General features: G+C 42.1%; 3 protein-coding genes across 11 annotated transcripts; all 3 read left to right on the top strand.

Annotated features, from left to right (window-relative positions):
• Positions 1 to 1,155: 1,155 nt before the first annotated feature.
• On the top strand, positions 1,156 to 4,429 carry natd1 (protein NATD1). The gene is made up of 3 exons (XM_014192233.3): positions 1,156 to 1,377; positions 2,175 to 2,293; positions 3,069 to 4,429. Exons 1-3 carry the CDS (start codon positions 1,281 to 1,283, stop codon positions 3,186 to 3,188), a joined length of 336 nt encoding a protein of 111 aa, XP_014047708.1. The 5' UTR covers positions 1,156 to 1,280; the 3' UTR covers positions 3,189 to 4,429.
• A 194-nt stretch (positions 4,430 to 4,623) lies between these two features.
• Positions 4,624 to 7,714, top strand: tmem11 (transmembrane protein 11). Of its 4 annotated transcripts, none has more exons than XM_014192231.3 (3): positions 5,146 to 5,261; positions 6,099 to 6,174; positions 6,711 to 7,714. In XM_014192231.3, exon 3 carries the CDS (start codon positions 6,718 to 6,720, stop codon positions 7,225 to 7,227), a length of 510 nt encoding a protein of 169 aa, XP_014047706.1. In that variant the 5' UTR covers positions 5,146 to 5,261; positions 6,099 to 6,174; positions 6,711 to 6,717; the 3' UTR covers positions 7,228 to 7,714. The 4 variants fall into 4 exon arrangements, with proteins under 4 accessions (XP_014047707.1, XP_014047705.1, XP_014047706.1 ...); XM_082973567.1 differs by lacking the exon at positions 5,146 to 5,261 and adding an exon at positions 5,811 to 6,010; XM_014192232.3 differs by lacking the exons at positions 5,146 to 5,261; positions 6,099 to 6,174 and adding an exon at positions 4,624 to 4,732.
• A 1,770-nt stretch (positions 7,715 to 9,484) lies between these two features.
• Positions 9,485 to 21,818, top strand: dhrs7b (dehydrogenase/reductase (SDR family) member 7B). 6 transcript variants are annotated; one of them, XM_045714908.2, is made up of 9 exons: positions 9,796 to 9,881; positions 10,650 to 10,766; positions 10,898 to 10,971; positions 19,693 to 19,884; positions 20,062 to 20,174; positions 20,404 to 20,620; positions 20,781 to 20,873; positions 21,105 to 21,257; positions 21,362 to 21,818. In XM_045714908.2, exons 4-9 carry the CDS (start codon positions 19,734 to 19,736, stop codon positions 21,565 to 21,567), a joined length of 933 nt encoding a protein of 310 aa, XP_045570864.2. In that variant the 5' UTR covers positions 9,796 to 9,881; positions 10,650 to 10,766; positions 10,898 to 10,971; positions 19,693 to 19,733; the 3' UTR covers positions 21,568 to 21,818. The 6 variants fall into 6 exon arrangements, with proteins under 6 accessions (XP_014047709.3, XP_014047712.3, XP_014047713.3 ...); XM_082973569.1 differs by lacking the exon at positions 10,898 to 10,971; XM_014192234.3 differs by lacking the exons at positions 10,650 to 10,766; positions 10,898 to 10,971 and having other exon boundaries at positions 9,485 to 9,881.
• Positions 21,819 to 23,297: the final 1,479 nt, after the last annotated feature.

Here is a 23,297-nt window from a genome sequence, read left to right on the forward strand (position 1 = left end):
AGTAGCTATAGGTTGTTGTAACATTTCAACTTAAAACATGTTTTTCATTTTTTTGCACTGCATGGATCATTGGTGCGGTTGAATGCATCGTTGCTGTATGGTGCACTCAAAATGTATTGTAGTTGAGTAGCCAACCTAGGCTACTGCTCAAATGTTGGTGTAACAGGCCTACATGTCTCTCTTTTGAATGGTGTTTTGTTGCAGGTTTTGTTTTTTTGGTTATTCATTGTCAAGCTTTAAAAACCGAAGCCAGGCTGCAACATTTTAGTAGCCTAGCTAGGACTGTGGCATGTGTCTGTACACTTTCCCTCCACTGCAGCGCTGTAAACAGGACACACGAAAGCAGCGCAGTTGAAGTTGAATTAACTTTACAAGTGCATAAGGCTGTAATTTCATAAAGTAGATGACTCAACTGTTGACTCATTTATACTCGCTTATGTGTGCCTAATTCGGACGGCGGGCCTTGTGTTTGACACGTATGCTAGCCTATTAGCCACATTATGACTGATTTGTGATCATTGCCCTTGCTAGTTTGATTGTATTGACACTCCCAGCCTTAGTTACAGTTGTCCGTTTTTGTTCAAAATATTGAGTCATTGAAACTGAAACAGTGCATCCCGAATGGGTAGCGGCAGTAAACAATGTACCAGGCCAGCTGTGATTTACAACCTGATAGCAATATTTTGGGACTAGCAAGAAATGCATTGAACTGCATCCATCTATTCTGCCAACAATGCCTTAATGTACATCATGGAATTTTGAGTCAAATATAACCTATTTATAAAAACTCTTATAAAGTTGGTTTTGAAACAAACAGAGAATTTGATATTTATGACTTATATTATGATTGTCTGTTTCATATCTGCTCCAATTCCTTTCAGCCTCGAATTAGTCCTTACTGAAGTTTTTCTTGGTAAGCGCTTCTCATGTGTGTGTTTGTCAGATCTCTGCAAATGTTGAAGTAAGTCAAGTGTTTAACCTTGATCGAATGAACCCCATGAATATGTGATACATTAACTGATAATTGATGACAAGATAAACTGATTATGCGCAACTCAACTACAATGTAGGCGGCCTGGAACACGACCATTCTCAAATCAAGAATCGCAGCAATCATTGGTCCGCTCAGACCATGTGATCTACAGTAGACTTCCTATGAGGATGATGGACTGTTTTGCTGGATATTGAGTCTTTTGAGTTTGAGGTGGCTATGATTTAATCGCTTTGAGATCCATTTCACCTCAATCAAATACGTTTTGGCGAAAGGACGACGAAAGACCATGGCCCAGGCTACACAGATGAATGTCCCCGAAATCAACACTCCGATAACAGTAGAACACGATAAAAAGAAGCGACAGTTTAATATACGACTAAATGGTAATGTAACGTTAGCTACGCGAAATCGTACGTGTTTTCCCCTTTATCAACTGTTTACCAAAGAGTGCGTTTAAGCTAGTTAGCTAACCAACTTTTTCATAGCGCAAAAGAGTCTTCATTGTAGTCAAACTGTAATTTAGATAAGGAACTTACTTTTTCCTAATGGTCGTTGTTGTAAACAAACGGACAAAAAGCTACTAGCTAGAACTCAAGTGGCATAGCCAAAGATTTGTAGCGTTAGCCAACTGGGATAATTGTTAGCTTCCTGGCATTGAGCGGTTGAATTGAATGCTCTTGCTGTCACGCATCTAAAATGTTGTTCTTCTCAGTTAGTTTGCTAGTTTGCATGCACATTCGCTTAAAAAAATACTTCTGATTTGAGAGAATCTGCTCAACTTTCTCTAAAAACCCAATTCCTCATTTATCTGCCCGCATCCCTATATTTGATAGATCTTTAATTGAGGTCTGATGGAGAATCAGACTGATGTGTACAGACCTTTTTAATAGTCGCGCATGGTAGCCCTACTTATTTAGCATATAATTGCACCCTTTTAAATTCGGAGCGGCAGGTAGCCTAGTGGTTAGAGCGTTGGGCCAGTAACCGAAAGGTTGCTGTATCGAATCTCCAAGCTCTGGGTCTGCCCCTGAACATGGCAGTTGTTATGAACCCACTGTTTCCTGGTAGGGTGTCATTGTAAATAATAATTTGTTCTTAACTGACTTGCCTAGTTAAATAAAGGTTAGATTATAATTTTTTTTTACTTAAAAAAAAAGTAAACCCTTTTCTCTGGTTCCAGGCTCTCATGACCGTGCGGTCCTCTTGTACGAGTATGTCGGGAAGAAGACTGTGGACCTGCAGCATACAGAGGTTCCAGACGCCTACAGAGGGAGAGGCATTGCCAAGCACCTGGCCAAGGTTCGACTGTGACAATATGGAATGGAACCATTGCCCAATGCCAAAATAGACACTACACTCTCACTCCTATTATGTCCCTATATCTTTTTAACATTTATCTGTGCCTTTCAGATAAGCAATGGGAGTCCATTGGTCTCAGTATTAGTAGTTAGGCATTTGAGCCCATAGCCTTGTCCAAAAACAACTCATAATGTTACCCATCATTTGCTATATCACAACAATTCTGCAGGAGAACCTTCTTGCAATCTGGACCTGTGCAGCTCACTCTGTGTATGGAGAGAAGTCTTTGTACCTCTTTAATGTAGTAAGAAATAGTAAATATAGTTTCCTAAGCTGGCAGCTGATGAACTGCTTTTATTGGACAGTTTGGACTCTCTTTCCCATCTAGTTCTCTTTATAACAGCTGCATGGCAATATGAATGTTGCTTGTAATTCTGGAAATCCAAGCATTGGCCTGTTTATTCAGTCTAGGCAGTGCTTTGCCAGATGAGCTCAGCTCAGAGCGCTGGTGGGTAATATCAAGGGAACAGTTATGGTAGCGATAAGAGGAAGAAGGAAATTAAAACATGGTTTGTTTGAAGATCTGTGTAGACCGGAATGTTACTATTTTAAAATCTTTATATAAAATATAACAGAGCAAGTGTCTCACCTTTCATCTGCAGTCCCTGATTACTGCATGTATTAAAATAAAACCAGAGTGACAAAGACAATTACTTTGTAAACTCAAGCTACAAAACAACTCCTAAATTAAATGGCAATGTTCTGTTGATTGCAGGCGGCCATGGATTTTGTGGTGGAAGAGGATCTGAAGGCTCACCTGACCTGCTGGTACATCCAGAAATACGTCAAAGAGAATCCCCAACCTCAATACCTGGAGCACATCCACCCCATGTGACCCCATGACAGAGAGGAGTGGAGAGAGACTGAGTTAGAAAGCATGGCCTCATGCTTTCTGTTTGGAGGACTTTGCTCTGTTTTTGGGATGGGTGGGTGGGTGGTAAGGGAGAGGGAAACAATACTATAGCTATCCCTATCTCTACAGACATAAAGACTCCCAGTTGGAGAGCAGTGGTAAAGGAACTGTCCGAGTGCCATTGACTACTCGTAGCCTGTCCTCCATGGGCATGGACATCCGTTTGTTTGTGTGTTAAAAAAAAAAAAAAAAAAGGAATGTTGTAGAGTCTTGCTGTCTTATTGTGTATACAGTGGCAAGACTGTATGCAGGATTCCTGTTTTTTTGTACTGTAAGAAGCAATGTCTCATCACACTTCGGCCGGTATTGCTTTCACCTATCCAGTCTTGGCTGGTCCTTTGAAGATGAGTGAACAACAGCAGGAGGAAAGGAACAGCTTTCTGGAGTGTAATGCAATCCTGATCCTTCAGGATGATTGTCTTCTCGTCAAAACCATCAAGACAAACAGCTGTTCATCAGGACCTTGATTAGCTGAATCAGGTGTGTTAGAGCAGGGTTGGCGCAGTAGTGTGCACATCCAATAGCTCTCCAGGAGGGTGGACCACACCTGGTTTACTTTATACCATCAACTTGTGGGCTATATCCCCTACATGCAGTCAGCCTGTCGTGGGCTAGTGAGGCGCTTCCCTCTATTCCTACTATGCTGCCCAAGACTATCTGTCCCCATGTTCATCAGGACAACCACTCTTCAGTAGGCCTACCCTTCACCTTAAATGTTACTGTACAGTAAGCTGCTGTGCTATCTGACATGAGATATTGCCATAGAACTGTCATCGACAGTCGGTGTAATCTTCTACTGTCTGTAAAAGCACTAATTCCGGGCTGTTCTACACTTTAAATCTTGTGACATTTTCTCTATACAGTTTACAAGCATGGCTTAAGACAACAAAATTCCAATATCAAGTAACAGGTTGTATTTTTTTATTTGCTGAGCATCTAAAACTACAGTAGAGATTCTCTCTGGCTTTGACCTAGGTGAGATGTACTATTTGCTAGGTGCCTGAATGCATACTGGTCAGGAAGGCAGTAAAACTGAGGACACTGAGTCTTCAGGGGATGGCTCTGTAGGCCTACTGTCTGACAGAGATGGGTATAAAGTCTGCAGACAGTCTGATTATTTTCCATGTCTCTCTTGTTTTAAATTAAATACCTTATTTGACTAATTTACTAACCATTGATTTACAATCATATAGAAGTGCCTTATACATTTTAAAGTAGTTTCCTAGTATACTTCATCTCTGAGCTGCAGAATACCAAGGTAATAACATTTTAAAGGTGCACTTTATGCAATTAATCTATTGGTGAGGGAGGCAGGGAGCAGGCTAATGGATTGCACGTTACCGGGGTTTGCACTGGCTTGGTACAGGGTTACAACACACTTTCCAGTTTAGTGTTCTACACCGTGTGTGCGATAAGCCAGATATCAACTCACTAGAGAAGCTTGGATAGGACAGGACACAATCTGGGTAAGTATAGCAACCAGAGGCAGGTAAATATCACCCCCACTTCAGTGTGACAGTACGTTGCATTGAAGTGTGAGTGTAGCCCATAATAGCAAGTGGAACAATTTACCTGCTGCGCAATCTGGCTATAGAATGGTTTGTCCTACTCTTAAGTCCCATAGTGTTGTCCTTGCTTGTGATTGGTCATTCCTGAACTGTTACAAAACATAAACATGATTTGTGTAGGCAGCATTTTCCGCATTTGTGTTGAGCACATTTTGGATTACAGTTTACGTCAAAATGTACTAGTGTAGTAAATTAAACTGACCTCTACATTTACATGGTATAAATAATGAGTGGTACTTCCTAGATGCATTCAATTAATTATGGGAAATGTAGTACGACAAAGTATATTAAGTCGTCCTCGCAGTGTATTGCAAGTATAACATACACTACACAGCCTAGCTTGCACTGCGTCGACAGCAGTCGTGTATTGGTTCTCCAAGATGGCGTCGTTGGGAAGGAGGCGCGGTGTCCCAGTCAACAGGGAGAGGTCAGTTAGACTCAATCATTGCCATATCACGACTATTTTTGTGAACAAGGTCTATTTTATGATACCTACACGTTCACTATTCCAATATATGGCCTTTAAAAGCAAAATGCAGCTGTCACTCCCGAATTCCTTCCTCCATAATTGCTCATGTGATGTTTTGATTAGCATGTTTGCTATCGCCGCTAACTTTGCTAGCCTGTTCGTCAAAGCTTCAAAGTCAAGTTCTGGATAGGTTAGCCATCCCAACTAAAATAGTGTGAAAACATGCTGTAACGTTACAAAGTAGATATACTAGCACATATCCGTCGTATAACACAATACTAACGTTTTACTCGCCGCTTGTAATTGATGTACTAGCTAGTTTTCAGAGCAGCTAGCTTCCAAACAGCGGTGGAGCTGACCAATGTAACGTTATGACCTGACGTTATGCAAAGATGCGTCCAATACAGCACAACAGCTCCCATGTTATACGTAGCTAATATAGGTGTTACTGGAATTGTTGAAACAGTTGTGAATGATCAACATGCTCGCTAACCCAGAGTTTTATTTACGTTAGCTAGCTAACAGTTAGCTACTTGACGGGTGCGTTCGTAAATTCGCTCTGGAGTGTCTGACTCAGAGTGCTCTCAGCCAGGGTGAATTTACGAACGCAGTCTTATTTAGCATGCCGTGTTAATCTTGTTGGGGAGCTAGCTAGCACTCTTGCGTGGGGCATAATGTTTGCAAAGTGAGAGATTCGAGTTTTACACGTGAGTTATTTACACTTGCTATAGCTACATTTTGTTTTCTCCTGCATATTGTCCATAGCTACGTTAACGTTCCCTGGTTTCACAACAGAGCCTGGATACGAACCAGGGACTATCACATCCGGCCGTGATTGAGAGTCCCATAGGGCTGCGCACAATTCGCCAGGGTAGGCCATCATTGTAAATAAGAATTTGTTCTTAACTGACTTGCCGAGTTAAATAAAATAAAGTTATCACCATAGCTTATTACTAACAGGCAACTTGACAGTGACTGACGACTAGATAGTGAACTCTGAGAATTCTAAACATGAGAAAATACCCTACTTTCCCTTTGATGCAACAACTCTTATTTATGTCAAACATGCACAGGCAACATATGTCAAAGTTCCACAAAAGTGTCTTGTTTTTATCATACAGTGGGCTGAAAAAACAGGTGTTGTGCTCTAATCTGATATCAAGGTCATGGACTATATGTACACTTCTTTTAAAGTAGTTGTTCCCCTTATTTCTTCACAAGTGGTATTCATCTGTACATAATCATTAAAAACTGTTGCAACCACTTGCCTTAGGCCCCGAAGCTGCACAATTGCTATGAAGCTTGGAAAATAATTGGAATTTAATATTGTGATTCTCTTCCTTTTCCATCTACTTACTATTTCTAATCCCCTCTCTCTCCCTCATTATCTCATCTCTCTGTACACAGGGGAGTGATGGCGGCAACGGACTGCTACATCGTTCACGAGATCTACAATGGGGAGAATGCACAGGACCAGTTTGAGTACGAGCTGGAACAGGCACTGGAGGCCCAGTACAAGTACATTGTGATCGAGCCCACGCGCATTGGCGACGAGACGGCCCGCTGGATCGCCGTGGGAAACTGCCTGCACAAGACGGCCGTCCTGTCGGGCACCGCCTGCCTCCTGACGCCGCTCTCGCTGCCACCTGAGTACTCGCGCTACGTGGCACTGCCCGCTGGTGCCCTCAGCGTGGCCTGCTCCGCCCTCTACGGAATCTCCTGGCAGTTCGATCCCTGCTGCAAGTACCAGGTGGAGTACGACAGCCAAAAACTCTCGCGGCTGCCCCTGCACACACTCACCTCCTCCACGCCAGTGGTGCTGGTGCGCAGGGACGACATCCACAGAAAGAGACTCCACAACACGATAGCGCTGGCCGCCCTGGCCTACTGCGCCAAGAAGATCTACGAACTCTACGTGGTATGAGCGTACTCTGAAGAGGGTTAAAATAAATAAAAAAATAATAAAAAATATAACGGGAAAAGAAAGAATCCACCCAGTAGTAAGCCAAGTGGAAGCCATGCGCAGAGTCGAGGGTTTGCCCCTAACCCCCCCCCCCCCCCCCCCACCCCCACTTGCGCGGGCGCTTACTTTTGGGCTGTTTGCTGGATCAGAGGGATATAGTTCAAACTAGAAGGAATTATTTTTCCCTTATTTTCTTGTAAGTGACATCACCAGTGCACTTATCCATATGGTACCCTTGCGCCTCTTCCCCATCCCTGTACCCCTCTCAATACACTAAGTTAGGGCACAGGGGTAGCTAAGTAAAAAGAAATAGACTGAATTGTGTTGCAGTTGAAACGGACAGGCTTAAGTATTACCAACATGTCTATTCCTTGTAGTTTTACTGTACCCCTTTCTTGCTGATCAGTATGTCACCCTTTCATTAAACATTAGGATATTTCAAACTCTCCTTTCTGTATTTTCTTTTTCATTAAACAAATTTTACACCATGTCTTGAATCACAAAGGCAATAGCATTACCTTTGTTTTCAGATTTGTCTTTCTAGGTTTACTCAGTTATTGGAACAAAGTCAAGACCTTTAAACATACTTGTTTGGTCATCCCTCACCAGTCAGTTAAGGACAAAACAGATCAACACGAATGTCGGCCATGTGCAGCAAGTCCTATTGCCTTTCTGTTCATTTCCCAACTATTCTACATGTTGAATCGCCAACATTGTGTTGGTCTGTCTTTGTCCTTTACACACATGCAGTTATGGGCAGAAAGACTGTCCAGATGGAGCTCTTTGTGGGATTGTTAGACACTTAATGGGGACTTTCTGAGTGTAGGAGTGGGTTGTGTATGTAAGGGACATATACACTGAGTGTACCAAACATTAAGAACTCGTGCTCGTTCCATGACAGACTAACCAGGTGAAAGCTATAATCCCTTATTGTTGTCACTTGTTAAATCCACTTCAATCAGTGTAGATGAAGGGGAGGAGACAGGTTAAAGGATGTTGTTTTAGCCTTGTTACAATTGATTTATGGATTGTGAGCTATTGATTGGTGAATGGGCAAGACAGAATATTTAAGTGCCTTTGAATGGGGTATGGTAGTAGGATCCTGGCACACCTGTTTGTATCAAGACTGCAATGCTGGTGGGGTTTCCCACGTGTATCAAGAATGGTCCACTACCTAAAGGACATCCAGCCAACTGGGAAGCATTAGAAAGGTGTTCCTAAAGTTCGGAATACACAGTGTATATGGATCTGAGTTTCAGTCCCAAATGTTGCCAGTAGTCTTCTTGTGGTGTTTTTTCATCTTAAAAATCAGGTTGTTTGCTATGTAAAATAGAACATGACAACCTCGTGTACACACGACTTGGCCAGGTTACAAGAAAATGATCATTCATAGTTACATTTAAAAAATATTAGAAAGAAATCTCACTAAAGAGAGCAATATTAATTTGTGTTGTTTTTAACCATTATGGTTTTCAATTGTATTTAGTTTTATTTGGAGTATTATTTGAAATTGTAAGGCTTTGCAGCTTGATGGTGGCTTGATTGCCAAAAAAGTATTTGGCTATCATCAATACAGGGCAACTTACCCTGTTTGCCTGTGTTTTCTTTCACATTGCTACTTTGCAATATATTATACAAACTAAACAATGCCCATCCATGAACAACCTGGAAAGTCTTTGTTGGGACTGCAGTTAAAATACTTAGAAAATGTACAATGTTTTTTTTCTAGTAATTGTGCTAGCTTATTACCTGAAGCTCTATCTTTGGATCATCTTGATATGCATTTGAGAGTCGACAGTTGAGAATGGTGTGATACCAGAGAAAAGAGTCCCAATTCGGTGGAAAATCTGTCTCCCTCCAGCAGGTGGCGTATTTGTCGTTTTGCATACCAAGCAAGGAGTTTTTCTATGGAGGTCAATGAGTGTCGAATTTGGTCAACAACAAATAAATGGCTTATTTCCTACGTGACGTTTATTTGATGAAATAGAAGTTTCGTAATGCTTAAGTTGTTACGAGTGTACAGATATAAGTAGGAAACGTGACTTCCCGGCAACTCCGATATAAAGTGTTTTTCTCAAGAGTTGTCTGAGATGGCTACGCATATTCATGACATGAGGCTATAGCATACAGGCAGTTGACGTCAACAACCCTAATCGAATATTCAAAACAGGATTACAATAATGAGATGTATCCACCAATCCTAAGAAAGGATAGAAGGTTGCTAGACAGCCCGCTGTGTTCTTTAGCTGTTCTGCATCGTGGACAACGACTACCATTGTTAAGGCGGAGAGACATGTATCTTGTCAGTATATCCATAATCTTTGGTGACGCGTGGGTGTGACAGATATAAATATAATGTGTTGAGTTGAAACTATTGTAAACTAAAGGAATACAACCTGTTTCCACTGGTTAAAAACGGAATACCCCGGGTTAGCAATAATGCGCACTGATTGACAGCCTACACGTAATTGGCAGAAATCCTTCCAACGTCACATACAACTGATTGGCTGGAATTAAACTTCCCTAGCTGCTTCCGGGTTACTTTATTGTCGGTGTTCAGATTTAAACAAAGATTACCATCAAACCTTTATGTTGACGACGATTCAGACGGACAGGTGTGTAAAGTCATTCGATATGACAACATAAGATATTTGCGGCACTTTGGTTAGTCATGTTGAGTTTATTAGCCATCTGTCAGTAGCTGCAGTACTAGCTAGGCTCATATTTTAGTAAGAAGACTTGGTTGTGGAATATTTAAAATCATTTAGCAACTGGTGTAGCTAGTGACTGATTCTTCTGTATTTAATGTGAGGGTTCTGCCTTGTAGTAAAGTAAACAAGCTAGAAGACCAAACTGTGTGTAATTGTATACGGTCGGAACATAACAGCAGCTGTTACTGTTGTGTGCTTCTTTTTATTTAGCCAGCAGACCCCCTTACTTACAGCTGCATTAGTGTCGATCCGCGCTATAAAGCATGTGTGTAACGCATACGAACCCAGGCTGGAGCGAATGTTGGACCTAACGCCCTAAGACATTGCGGAGCCGGCGGAAAACGAACCTCAACCCTGGGATGAGAAATGCATTGTACTCCGAATTATTGGAGGCTCCTCATAGGAGGAAGGGGAGGACCATCCTCAGTGAATTTCATAAAAATAGTGAAACAAAGTTATCCTCTTCAGATAAAACTATAATAAATATATTTAACCAAATAATTGATTAAAACGCACTGTTTACAAAGAAGTTCTACAGTAGCCTCAACAGCACTCTAGTGTAGCACCATGGTGTAGCCGGAGGACAGCTCGTTTCTGTCCTCTGGGTACATTGACTTCAATACAAAACATAGGAAGCTAATGGTTCTCACCCCCTTCCATGGACATACACAGGAATGAGGACGTCCTCCAGAAGTTCAGAGCTCTTGCACCCAATCAAAGGATAAGATCATTAATCTAGTACTGAACGCACAAGCTACAGCTAGCTAGCACTACAGTGCATACAATGTGGTGAGTAGTTGACGCAAAGAGAGCGAAAGACAATAGTTGAACAGTTTTGAACAAATTCATTTCTTAAAAATGAAGAAGCAAGAGAGCGAACTAGCTATTTGTTGAATTAATTGCAGCTTTCACTTGTGCAGCTAACTCAAACAGAGGGATGCTATGTTAGCTAGCTGGCTATATCAATCCAACACTGGAACTCTTCAATGTCAAGGTAATCTTTTGGTTTTATTAATTTATTGCCACAGGGGGCCCACGGGTGTAACTGCTTGCTGACTGTACACTGTACTGCATGATTGTAGCGGGTTTACTAACGTGTTAGTTCAAGTAGCTATGTTGACTATGATGTTCGCTAATATGGTGACAACGATGTAGGCTGTGTGTAGTGCTTGAAATGTTTCTTAAACGGGGATAAACATACCTGAATTTGTCCAATAAACTTTTGTTTGCAACTGTTGGGACTAATGATTACACCCTAGATCAGCTAGATGCAGGCAAGAGTGCAAGGCGGTATTGAACGTGTCACTGTCTGTCACCTTGATTACTTACATTTCTCTCGACCTGTGAACCTACGTTATACACTTTCATTCATAGGCTAGGTTGTAGCAACCTCATGGTGGGTATAGGAACAATTTTACAATCATGTAGTAGCCTAAACCTATCAGTGTTACATTGAGCTGAGGGAATGGAATATGAATGACAGTCATCCAATATGCTGTAATAGAAATAAGGCCATGCTCGTTTAAAAAAAAAAAGTGTCCTCCCTCAAATAACCAAATTCAGCCTAGCTAATTTCCAATTTATACGAAATTGTTTGACTACAGAAGTGGCAAAACTGTACATCAAATCTATGATACTTAACATACTGCTTGACTAGTTGGGCCCAAGCTTGCTGTACAACATTAAAACACATTCAGTATGTCTGCAAACAGGCTCTCAAAGGCTTGATAGGAAGCCCAATGGCCATCATCACTGTTACATCCTCAGAAAGCATGAGCTCCTGAGTTGGAAAAATCTTGTGCAATACACCAACGCATGTCTTGTATTCAAAATCCTAAGTGGCCTGGCTCCCCCTCCACTCAGTACTTTTGTTAAACAGAAAACCCAAACATATGGCAGCAGATCCACAAGGTCTGCCATGAGAGGTGACTGTATAGTTCCCTTAAGGAAAAGCACCTTTAGTCAATCTGCTTTCTCTGTGAGGGCTTCCCATGTTTGGAATACACTGCCATCAGACACACACAACTGCACCACATATCACACTTTCACAAAAAACATGAAGACACTTTGTTGCTTTTATGGATTTAGTCTTGTTGCTTTTTGTGCTACGTTGCTCTGTCTGCATGCAACGTCTTGCTTGTCCTATGTTGCTCTGCATGTGCTCACTGCTCATTATTTGTCTGTATTGTTATTGTTTTTAATAACCTGCCCAGGGACTGCAGTTGAAACTGAGCACTTTTACCGAAGTGCGCTGTCCCTGTAAAAATAAACTCATCTTAAACTGCACTGACTGCCACTGCTCCAAATTGTCCCATTAGCCCATCTGAATAGAATGGACCCCCTTTTTACAGAAAATGGTGTCCCCCCCCAATATGAAAAAACTATTGGATTTAAGCTGATTGGCCCCTCTTTACGGGCTGCAGATGAGCAATGATGCTCCTTGGGGTGTAAGCTCTGTGTGTATTTGGAAATCAATCAAATTGTATTGGTCATGTGCCAAATACAAAAGTGGTAGACTTTACAGTGAAATGCTTATTTACAAGCTCATTCCCAACAGTGCAGAGTTAAAAAGTAGGACAAATATTTTCTAAATAAAAAGGAAATAGTAACACAATAAAAACCATAACAAGGCTATATGCAAGGAGTACCAGTACCGAGTCAATGTGCAGGAGCACATTGAGTAGGGGTGAAAGTGACAAGGCAATCAGGAAAATAGAGGGTAGCAGCAGCGTATGTAAAATGTGTGTGTGTTGGAGTGACAGTGTAGTGTATGTGTGAGGGTAGAGTCTAGTGAGTGTGAACAGAGCCAGTGCAAGGGAGTCAGTCCAAAACCATGAAGATAAATAAATAATAAAGGGGGTCAGTGTAAATTGTCTGGGTAGCCATTTGATTAACTGTTCAGAAGTCTTATGGCTTGGGGGTAGAAGCAGTTCAGGTGCCTTTTGGTCACAGACTTGGTGCTCCGGTACCGCTTGCCATGCAGTAGCAGAGAGAAAAGCCTATAACTTGGGTGGCTGGAGTCTGACAATTTTCAGGGCCTTCCTCTGACACCACCTGGTATAGAAGTCCTGGATCGCAGGAAGTTCGGCCCCAGTGATGTAATGGGCCGTACTCACTAACCTCTGTAGCACCTTGCGTATGGATGCCGAGCAGTTGCCATACCAGGCAGTGATGGAGCCTGTCAAGATGCTCTCAATGTTGCAGCTGTATAACATTTTAATTATCTGAGGGTCAATACCAAATCTTTTCAGCCTGCTGAGGGGAAGAGGCATTGTTGTGCCCTCTTCACGACTGTGTTGGTGTGTGTGGACCATGATTGTTCCTGAGTGATGTGGACATCAAGGAACTTGACGCTCTCGACCCGCTCTACTACAGCCCCGTCAATGTGAATGGGGGTGTGTTCGGCCCTCCATTTCCTGTAGTCATCAATAATCTCCTTTGTCTTGCCCACGTTGAGGTTGTTGTCCTGGCACCACAATGCCAAGTCTCTGACCTCCCCCTATAGGCTGTCTCATCGTCGTGTCGCAAACTCATGGGTTAACAGGGAGTGCAGGAGGGGACGGAGCATGCACCCAAGTGGCGCAGCGGTCTAAGCCACTGCATCTCAGTGCTAGAGGCGTCATTACAGACCCTGGTTCGATTCCAGGCTGTATCACAACCGGCCATGATTCAGAGTCCCATAGAGTGGCGGACAATTGGCTCAGCATCGCCCGGGTTAGGGTTTGGCCAGGGTAGGCCGTCATTGTAAATAAGAATTTGTTCTTAACTGACTTGCCTAGTTAAATAAAGGTTAAATAAAACTGTTGAGGGTCAGCGTGGTGGATGTGTTGTTGCCTACCCTCACCACCTGGGGGTGCTTCATCAGGAAGTCTAGGATTCAATTACATTGGGAGGTGTTCAGTCCCTGGGTCTTTAGCTTAGTGATAAGCATGGAGGGCACTATGGTGTTGAACGCTGAGCGGTAGTCAATGAACAGCATTCTCACGTAGGTGTTCCTTTTGTCTAGGTGGAAAAGGGCAGTTTGGAGTGCAATGAAGATTGTGTCATCTGTGGATCTGTTGGGGCGGTATGTGAATTAGAGTGGGTCCAGGGTTTTTGGGGTGATGGTTTTAATGTGAGCCATGACCAGCCTTTCAAAGTGTTTCATGGCTACAGATGTGAGGGCTACAGGGTGGAAGTAATTTTAGACAGGTTACCTTGGCATTTTATTTTTATTTCACCTTTATTTAACCAGGTAGGCTAGTTGAGTACAAGTTCTCATTTGCAACTGCGACCTGGCCAAGATAAAGCAAAGCAGTTCGACACATACAACAACACAGAGTTACACATGGAATAAACAAACATACAATCAATAATACAGTAGAAAAGTCTATATACAGCATGTGCAAATGAGGTAGGATAAGAGAGGTAAGGCAATAAATAGGCCATGGTGGCAAAGTAATTACAATATAGCAATTAAACACTGGAATGGTAGGATGTGCAAGTTGAGATACTGGGGTGCAAAGGAGCAAGATAAATAAATACAGTATGGGGTTGAGGTAGATTGGATGGGCTATTTACAGATGAGTTATGTACAGGTGCAGTGATCTGTGAGCTGCTCTGACAGCTGGTGCTTAAAGCTAGTGAGGGAGGTAAGAGTCTCCAGCTTCAGAGATTTTTGCAGTTCATTCCAGTCATTGGCAGCAGAGAACTGGAAGGAGAGGTGGCCAAAGGAAGAATTGGCTTTGGGGGTGACCAGTGAGCTATACCTGCTGGAGTGCGTGCTACGGGTGGGTGCTGCTATGGTGACCAGTGAGCTGAGATAAGGCGGGGCTTTACCTAGCAGAGACTTGTAGATGACCTGGAGCCAGTGGGTTTGGCGACGAGTATGAAGCGAGGGCCAGCCAACGAGAACATACAGGTCGCAGTGGTGGGTAGTATATGGGGCTTTGGTGACAAAATGGATGGCCACTGTGATAGACTGCATCCAATTTGTTGAGTAGTGTGTTGGAGGCTATTTTGTAAATTACATCGTCGAGGATCGGTAGGATGGTCAGTTTTACGAGGGTATGTTTGACAGCATGAGTGAAGGATGCTTTGTTGCGAAATAGGAAGCCGATTCTAGATTTAATTTTGGATTGGAGATGTTTAATGTGAGTCTGGAAGGATAGTTTACAGTCTAACCAGACACCTAGGTATTTGTAGTTGTCCACATATTCTAAGTCAGAACTGTCCAGAGTGGTGATGCTGGACGGGCGGGCAGGTGTGGGCAGCGAACGGTTGATGAGCATGCATTTAGTTTTACTTGCATTTAAGAGCAGTTGGAGGCCACGGAAGGAGAGTTTTATGGCATTGAAGCTCATCTGGAGGTTAGTTTGCACAGTGTCCAACGAAGGGCCAGAGGTATACAGAATGGTGTCGTCTGCGTAGAGGTGGCTCAAAGAATCACCAGCAGTGACATCATTGATGTATACAGAGAAGAGTCAGCCCGAGAATTGAACCCTGTGGCACCCCCATAGAGACTGCCAGAGGTCCGGACAACAGGCCCTCCGATTTCACATACTGAACTCTATTGGAGAAGTAGTTGCTAAACCTAGTGAGGCAATCATTTGAGAAACCAAGGCTGTTGAGTCTGCCAATAAGAATGTTGTGATTGCTTTTTATTCACTCTGCAGTCCAACTCATCCCAAACCATCTCAATTGGGTTGAGGTCGGGGGATTGTGGAGGCCAGGTCATCTAATACAGCCCTCCATCACTCTCCTTGGTCAAATAGCCCTTACAAAGCCTGGAGGTGTGTTGGGTCATTATTCTGTTGAAAAAAAAAAGATAGTCCCACTAAGCGCAAACCAGATGGGATGGCGTATCGCTGCAGAATGCTGTGGTAGCCATGCCGGTTAAGTGTGCCTTGCAAATCAATGACAGCGTCACCAGCAAAGCACCCCTACACCACCACCGCCATGCTTCACGGTGGGAACCACCCATGCAGAGACCATCTGTTCACCTACTCTGCGTCTCACGAAGACGCAGTGGTTGGAACCAAAAATCTCAAAGGACAGTTTTCCACCAGTCTAATATCCATTGCTCGTGTTTCTTGGCTCAAGCTAGGCTCTTCTTCTTATTGGTGTCCTTCAGTAGTGGTTTATTTGCAGCAATTCCACCATTGCATTGTTTTTGAAGAATCTCAAATATAAAACACTTTTTTGGTTATTACGTGATTCCATGTGTGTTATTTCATAGTTGTCTTCACTGTTATTCTACAATGTAAAAATAAAGAAAAACCCTGGAATGAGTAGGTGTGTCCAAACTTTTGACTAGTAATGTATGTATTACAGACTGGGTCAGAGAGAGGTTGAAAATGTAAGTGAAGACACTATCCAGCTGATCAGCCCATGCTCTGAATCCGCGTCCTGGTAATCCATCTGGCCTTGCGGCCTTGTGAATGTTAAGGTCTTACTCACATCAGCTACGGAGAGCGTGATAATACAGTCGTCTGGAACAGCTGGTGCTCTCACGTGTGGTTCAGTGTTGCTTGCCTCGAAGCGAACACAGAAGGAATTTAGCTCGTCTGGTAGGTTTGTGACACTGGGCAGCTCTCGGCTGGGTTTCCCTTTGTAATCTATGATAGTTTGCACTCCCTGCCACATCTTAGTCCTATATTGACGCTTTGCCTGTTTGGTGGTTCGTCGGAGGGCGTAGCGGGATTTATTTTAAGCGTCCGGATTAGTGTCCTGCTCCTTGAAAGCAGCAATTCTAGCCTTTAGCTCAGTATGGATGTTGTCTGTAATCTGTGGATTTTTGTTGGGATATGTACGTATGGTCACTGTGGGGACAACGTTGTCGATGCACTTATCAATGAAGCCGGTGACTGATGTGGTAAACTCCTTAGCCTCTTACATCTAGACGTTCCGCTAGCGGAACACCTGCTCCAATATCCAATGATAGGCGTGGCGCGAATTAGAAATTCCTCAAAAATCCAAAAACTTATATTTTTCAAACATATGACTATTTTACACCATTTTAAAGACAAGACTCTCGTTAATCTAACCACACTGTCCGATTTCAAAAAGGCTTTACAACGAAAGCAAAACATTAGATTATGTCAGCAGAGTACCCAGCCAGAAATAATCAGACACCCATTTTTCAAGCTAGCATATAATGTCACATAAACCCAAACCACAGCTAAATGCAGCACTAACCTTTGATGATCTTCATCAGATGACACGCCTAGGACATTATGTTATACAATACATGCATGTTTTGTTCAATCAAGTTCATATTTATATCAAAAACCAGCTTTTTACATTAGCATGTGACGTTCAGAACTAGCATTCCCACCGAACACTTCCGGTGAATTTACTAAATTACTCATGATAAACGTTCACAAAAAACATAACAATTATTTTAAGAATTATAGATACAGAAGTCCTTTATGCAATCGAGGTGTCCGATTTTAAAATAGCTTTTCGGTGAAAGCACATTTTGCAATATTCTGAGTAGATAGCTCGCCATCACGGGCTAGCTATTTTGACACCCACCAAGTTTGACCCTCACCAAACTCAGATTTACTATAAGAAAAATTGGATTACCTTTGCTGTTCTTCGTCAGAATGCACTCCGGTACTTCTACTTCAACAACAAATGTTGGTTTGGTTCAAAATAATCCATAGTTATATCCAAATAGCGGCGTTTTGTTAGTGCGTTCAAGACACTATCCGAAGGGTGACGAAGGGTTACGCGCCCGACGCGTTTCGTGACAAAAAAAATCTAAATATTCCATTACCGTACTTCGAAGCATGTCAACCGCTGTTTAAAATAAATTTTTATACGATTTTTCTCGTAAAAAAAGCGATAATATTCCGACCGGGAGTCGTTGTTTTCGTTCAAAGACGAAAGAATAAAAACATGGTGTCGCCTCGTGCACGCGCCTCCAGTCTCTGTTCTCTGATCGACCACTATCCAAATGCGCTACTGTTTTTCAGCCAGGGCCTGCAAAGACATCATTCAGCGTTTTGCCGCCTTCTGAGAGCCTATGGGAGCCGTAGGAAGTGTCACGTAACAGCAGAGATCCCCTGTATTGGATAGAGATAATCAAGAAGACCAAGAAATGGTCAGACAGGGTACTTCCTGTACAGAATCTTCTCAGGTTTTGACCTGCCAAATGAGTTCTGTTATACTCACAGACACCATTCAAACAGTTTTAGAAACTTTGGAGTGTTTTCTATCCAAAGCTAATAATTATATGCATATTCTAGTTTCTGGGCAGGAGTAATAATCAGATTAAATCGGGTACGTTTTTTTATCCGGCCGTGAAAATACTGCCCCCTATCCATAACAGGTTAATGCAATCGAATTAATCCCGGAACATATTCCAGTCTGTGCTCGCAAAACAGTCCTGTAGCTTAGCATCCGCTTCATCGGACCACTTCCATATTGAGCGCGTTACTGAAATTTCTTGTTTTTGCTTGTAAGCAGGAATCGGGAGGATAGAGTTATGGTCTGATTTGCCAAATGGAGAGCTTTGTATGAGTCTCTGTGTGTGTAGTAAAGGTGATCTAGAGTTTTTATCCCTCTAGTTGCACAGGTGACATGCTGGTAGAAATGAGGTAAAATCTTCCTGACATGCTGGTAGAAATGAGATTTCAATTTTCCTGAATTAAAATCACTGGCCACTAGGAGCACCACCCCTGGATGAGCATTTTCTTGTTTGTTTATGGCCCTATACAGCTCGTTGAGTGTGGTCTTAGTGCCAGCATTGGTTTGTGATGGTAAATACACTATGAAAAATTCACAAGAAAACTCTCTTAGTAAATAGAGGTGCTCCTGAGTACAATGGGACCCCCCCCCCCCCTTTACTGTGACACAATATGTATGTCCAATATGAAAAATGTGCTGAACATCGTGCAATACCAATGGGATAATTAACAAGTGTTTTCTAAATTTGATTATTATAATATTGTTATTATTATTAATAGAAGTATTATAAAAAAATAACATTTATTACTGTTACCATAACTATCAAGTAATCATTACTTTTAATGCTATTAACAATGTCAATGCTATATTATTATTTGCGCTATAAAGGCGATTAACTTCATTCCTTTTTTCATATTGTTAAACAAAATTCTAAGTCCGCTTTCATTTCCTCATAAAATGTTATGAATTTTGACCATTTGTATAATTCTTTACCAACTTCATTGTAGGACTTTTATTTTGAAGGGAAATCTCTGAGGTCACGGCCTTATCACAGCGTTTCATTATTCTGTCAAGGAACATTTATTTATTTCTTATTTTTTTTAACTAAAGCGTACCAAGACAAAAGAAACATGACACAGTGTGTATATAACACATTAGTGCAGGACATTTAGAAATTGATTAAAATGCTGGAAGTGAATGCTGGAATTAAACAATGCAAAAGCTGTGTTCATTAAGGAAATAGACACCTGGCTCAAATAGAAGTAGGTCTCGAATTAGCGCCTGTTGTGTTCAGTGATTTAAGCAAATAAACGCCTGCGCTATTGAAGAACACTTTTACGATATTTTAATTTGGTGGGCAAGGATTTCTGCTGATCCTCACAAGTTGGCAGCCTTTAACTTGTCTCTGAAATGATGCTATTTTCTACACAGTTCACTACTTTTGACCAGATTCCTATCAAAAGTAGTGCACTATATAGAAAATAGGGTGCCATTTGGGAAGCAGCTTGGAAATCCTGAAGAGAAGTGGTTGTGTGTTATCCAGGCAGGGTAAACTGATTTGGACCGGACCACATCATCCCAGCCATGGAGCGTGTAATGGGGGGAGGGGTGCCGCTGGTCCTGGGTGGGCTGGGGCTGGTGCTGCTCTACCGGCTGCTCCAGAGGCTTCAACAGGGGACTACCATCCAGGACACTGTAGTGGTTATCACTGGAGCCAGCTCTGGCCTGGGGAGAGGTGAGTGTTATTTTGGATTAGAAAACTTAATGTCCTCAATGAGGCAATTTGGCAGCATACACAATGTAGGCTACATAGACAGAATCACAAAAAGAAAATAAAAAACATACTCAAAGGTTCTAGGTACTAGTTCAAAGTGAACTATACCTTTAAAATAGTGTGCGTGTTGTGTTGCAGAGTGTGCTCGGGTGTTCCATGCTGCCAAAGCAAGGCTGGTTCTGTGTGGCCGGGACAGAGCCAGGCTACAGGACATAGTTCAGGAGCTCACCGCAGCAGACAGCCAGCGGCAGGTATAGAGACACGCACTTACTCACTTCTCATCTCCTCTTCCTCCACTGGGCTGATCTGAAAACATAAGATAAGGGAGAGCGATTAGTTGGATACTAGAAATTTGCCTTCACCAGTTCAGCTTTTTTACATCATGTCAGATGAAGGAAAGGAGATGGGGGAGAGAGGAACATTTGACTATTGAGATGCACCCCTTGAATTCTTATGACATGTCTGTGATGTCATCACCAGCAGATGTACACCCCCTGTATGGTCATCTTTGACCTGTCCGACACAGCGGAGATGGTTGCCATGGCCGCAAAGGAGATCCTGAGTTGCTACGGCCACGTGGACGTCCTCATCAACAACGCCGGCATCAGTCACCGCGGCAACATCCTGGAGACGCACATCTCCGTACAGAGGGACGTCATGGACACCAACTACTTTGGGCCCATAGCTCTAACTCAAGGTAAAGGTTATGATCACCCGATTTCCAAATGTACTCTCTCTGTGGTCAAATGACAAATGCTATTCATGTCTTGAGCTCATATAGTCTCTTGATTTTTCTCTACACTCTCAACTTTTTTTGTTTTCTCCCTTTCTCTCCATCCCTCTCTCTCCAACTGTAGCCCTACTGCCCTCCATGGTTCGCCGGCGCAGTGGACACGTAGTGGTCATCAGCAGTGTCCAGGGGAAGATTGCTATCCCCTACAGATCAGCTTGTGAGTAATGTAGCGATAGTGATGCCAACCCTATAACTGAGGTTAAATAATTATCCATGAAATCACAACATATTTTGATCTTTTGGAAAATGTATAACACAACAGAAATCTACAAACCGTAATACAGCACATTTCCAAAGGAAGGTGAAACAGGTATTATTTCCACCTGCAAATAGCTCTGTCAGTGATATCTGTACTAGTAAAGGAATAAAAACAATGTGTTTTGAGCAGATGCAGCCTCCAAACACGCCACCCAGGCCTACTTTGACTGTCTGAGGGCTGAGATGGAGCGCTACAATATCCAGGTGACAGTTGTCAGCCCTGGCTACATCAGAACCAATCTGTCTCTTAACGCTGTCACGTGGGATGGCTCCAAATATGGAGGTAATGGAGAGGAATTAACTGGCCACTCTCTCATGTTCTCTGCCTTTCCCCTCTGTAATTACATTAGTCATCTATTTATTTCTCTCCTTTTTACTCTGGTGAAGTCCTGGATAAGACGACAGCTTTGGGGCGGGAACCGAAAGATGTGGCCCAAGAGGTCCTGAAGGCTGTCCGTCACAGGAGTAAAGAGGTCCTATTGGCTGGGCCCCTGCCCACTCTGGCCGTCTACATTCGCACCCTGTGTCCCGCTCTCTTCTTCAAAGTCATGGCCTCTCGGGCCCGCAAGGAGCAGAAATCCAAAGACGAGTGAGAAGTTGGAGAGGGGATGTGGCAAAACTATGGGAATGGATAAATGAATTAATGCACACGAACTTGCAAATGGAAAAGTTGTTTTGTTTTAAAGCCACAATGTGTGATGTGTAGTGTTTCATTAGATGAAATAACTGGAAATCTTACAAACTGCTGTTTCAACTTCAAGGTTAACATCTTGCGAAGTGTTCAGGGTAGATCACATTAACAATTATGATATTGACGTGTAATAAAATTTCATAACAACCTGAACATTGTTGAGTACATTTCATTTGTTGAAATGATTAGCGTTGGAGTTTGTTTTCATGATAGTTTGTGAATTAAACAAATAACAGATGATTCATTTGATGTCTCATTTGATACCACCATTACTGGCTTAGCTCATTGACCTGTTAGAAAACTCAGTTGCTCTGTCATCTGTGAGTTCTTCATTAGTGAATACTGTATTAGGTGATGGTTATTGTTTTTGAACAAATCTGTCGAGGGTGCAGATATAGTATAGACTTTCAGGTTAACAAAAAGGTATTGCATTCAGGGATTGTTTCTAATAACCTTATTTCTCTCAAACAATATTTATTTGTGGCCTCAGGTATACAAGCACATTACAATTAAAAACAGGACAGGGTGAAAACGTGTACAGAAGCCTAATACACTATAATGTACTACATGGTAACACATGCTGACTGAGAATTTCAATTTACATTAATACAGAACAATTTGAGTGAACATTGTGATCAATTGGCTCATTCATCCCCCTCTTCTCCCCTGAAACTATTCCCCAGGTCGTTGCTGTAAATGAGAATGTGTTCTCAGTCAACTTAACTGGTAAAATAAAAAATAAAATAAAAGCATCTTCAAAAAAATCCAACAAGAAATGTAAACATTTTCTGGAGCATATGATGAGTGTCAGTCCAGCGATTTTCTCAGAATGTTCTTGCAATGTAACCATGTAACGTTTCTAGAAGTTCTATTTTAAATTAAAGCTGCAATATGTAACTTTTTGGGCGACCTGAAAAGCGTCCTCCATTCGCTAATTAAGTGCATAGATGACATGTATTTTTTTCCCACTGCCCCGAGACAGGTGCATGATAATGGGCCATTCTAAATAAAAACTCATTTCACTCATTATTTATTATATGTAAAGACAAGATTAAATGAAGAATAGTCTGATGGGTGTGAATATTAGCCTATCACTTGTGAATGATGCCCAGCGTGTGCAGTAATGCAAGAAACAGCACATGCCTTTTTGAAATCATAGTTGCACATCTCATGTAGTCTAGCCCTAAGGCCTATATGTTTTGATAAGGTTTGTATCACAACTAAAGTGTCGAAATAACTTTAAAAATTAAGCACATTAAGCCGCTTTACAATCGATGTAGAAGCGAGGTAAAGACAGTTTCAAGTTGGATATTCGACTGGTATTCGCGCTTTCAAACCTCAATAGCTTTCAAACCACTTGAGCCACAGACTCCAAATAAGTGTCATGATGTTGGAAGAATTGCGCACAACATTGCACAGGTCTTATTTTTACGATTTGGACATTAATTTGCTTTCCAAAGCTAATAAACATGTGGAAATGTGAGCAGCATTTTGTATTCCAAGTTGAATTAGTTAGGGAGTGTAAACAAAGTACAAACTTTTTTTACATTCAAATTTCAATAGCTCCTTGGTCATGTGACCTAGTGACTTCAAACAAGGTTCAGAATGTCCACTGACTACCCTTCTATATTG

Source organism: Salmo salar, chromosome 03 (genome assembly GCF_965601325.2).
Source record: "Salmo salar chromosome 03, fSalSal1, whole genome shotgun sequence".
Classification (NCBI taxonomy): Eukaryota; Metazoa; Chordata; class Actinopteri; order Salmoniformes; family Salmonidae; genus Salmo; species Salmo salar.

Excerpts from the sequence above, each read along its gene's own strand:
- natd1 (XM_014192233.3), top strand. The coding sequence starts at position 1,281 with ATGGCCCAGGCTACACAGATGAATGTCCCCGAAATCAACACTCCGATA. Across the intron at positions 1,378-2,174 it reads GTTTAATATACGACTAAATG|GCTCTCATGACCGTGCGGTC; the intron begins GTAATGTAACGT and ends CTCTGGTTCCAG. Across the intron at positions 2,294-3,068 it reads TTGCCAAGCACCTGGCCAAG|GCGGCCATGGATTTTGTGGT; the intron begins GTTCGACTGTGA and ends TGTTGATTGCAG.
- tmem11 (XM_014192230.3), top strand. The coding sequence starts at position 5,215 with ATGGCGTCGTTGGGAAGGAGGCGCGGTGTCCCAGTCAACAGGGAGAG. Across the intron at positions 5,262-6,710 it reads GTCCCAGTCAACAGGGAGAG|GGGAGTGATGGCGGCAACGG; the intron begins GTCAGTTAGACT and ends CTCTGTACACAG.
- dhrs7b (XM_014192234.3), top strand. The coding sequence starts at position 19,734 with ATGGAGCGTGTAATGGGGGGAGGGGTGCCGCTGGTCCTGGGTGGGCTG. Across the intron at positions 20,175-20,403 it reads CAGCAGACAGCCAGCGGCAG|CAGATGTACACCCCCTGTAT; the intron begins GTATAGAGACAC and ends TGTCATCACCAG. Across the intron at positions 21,258-21,361 it reads GGATGGCTCCAAATATGGAG|TCCTGGATAAGACGACAGCT; the intron begins GTAATGGAGAGG and ends ACTCTGGTGAAG.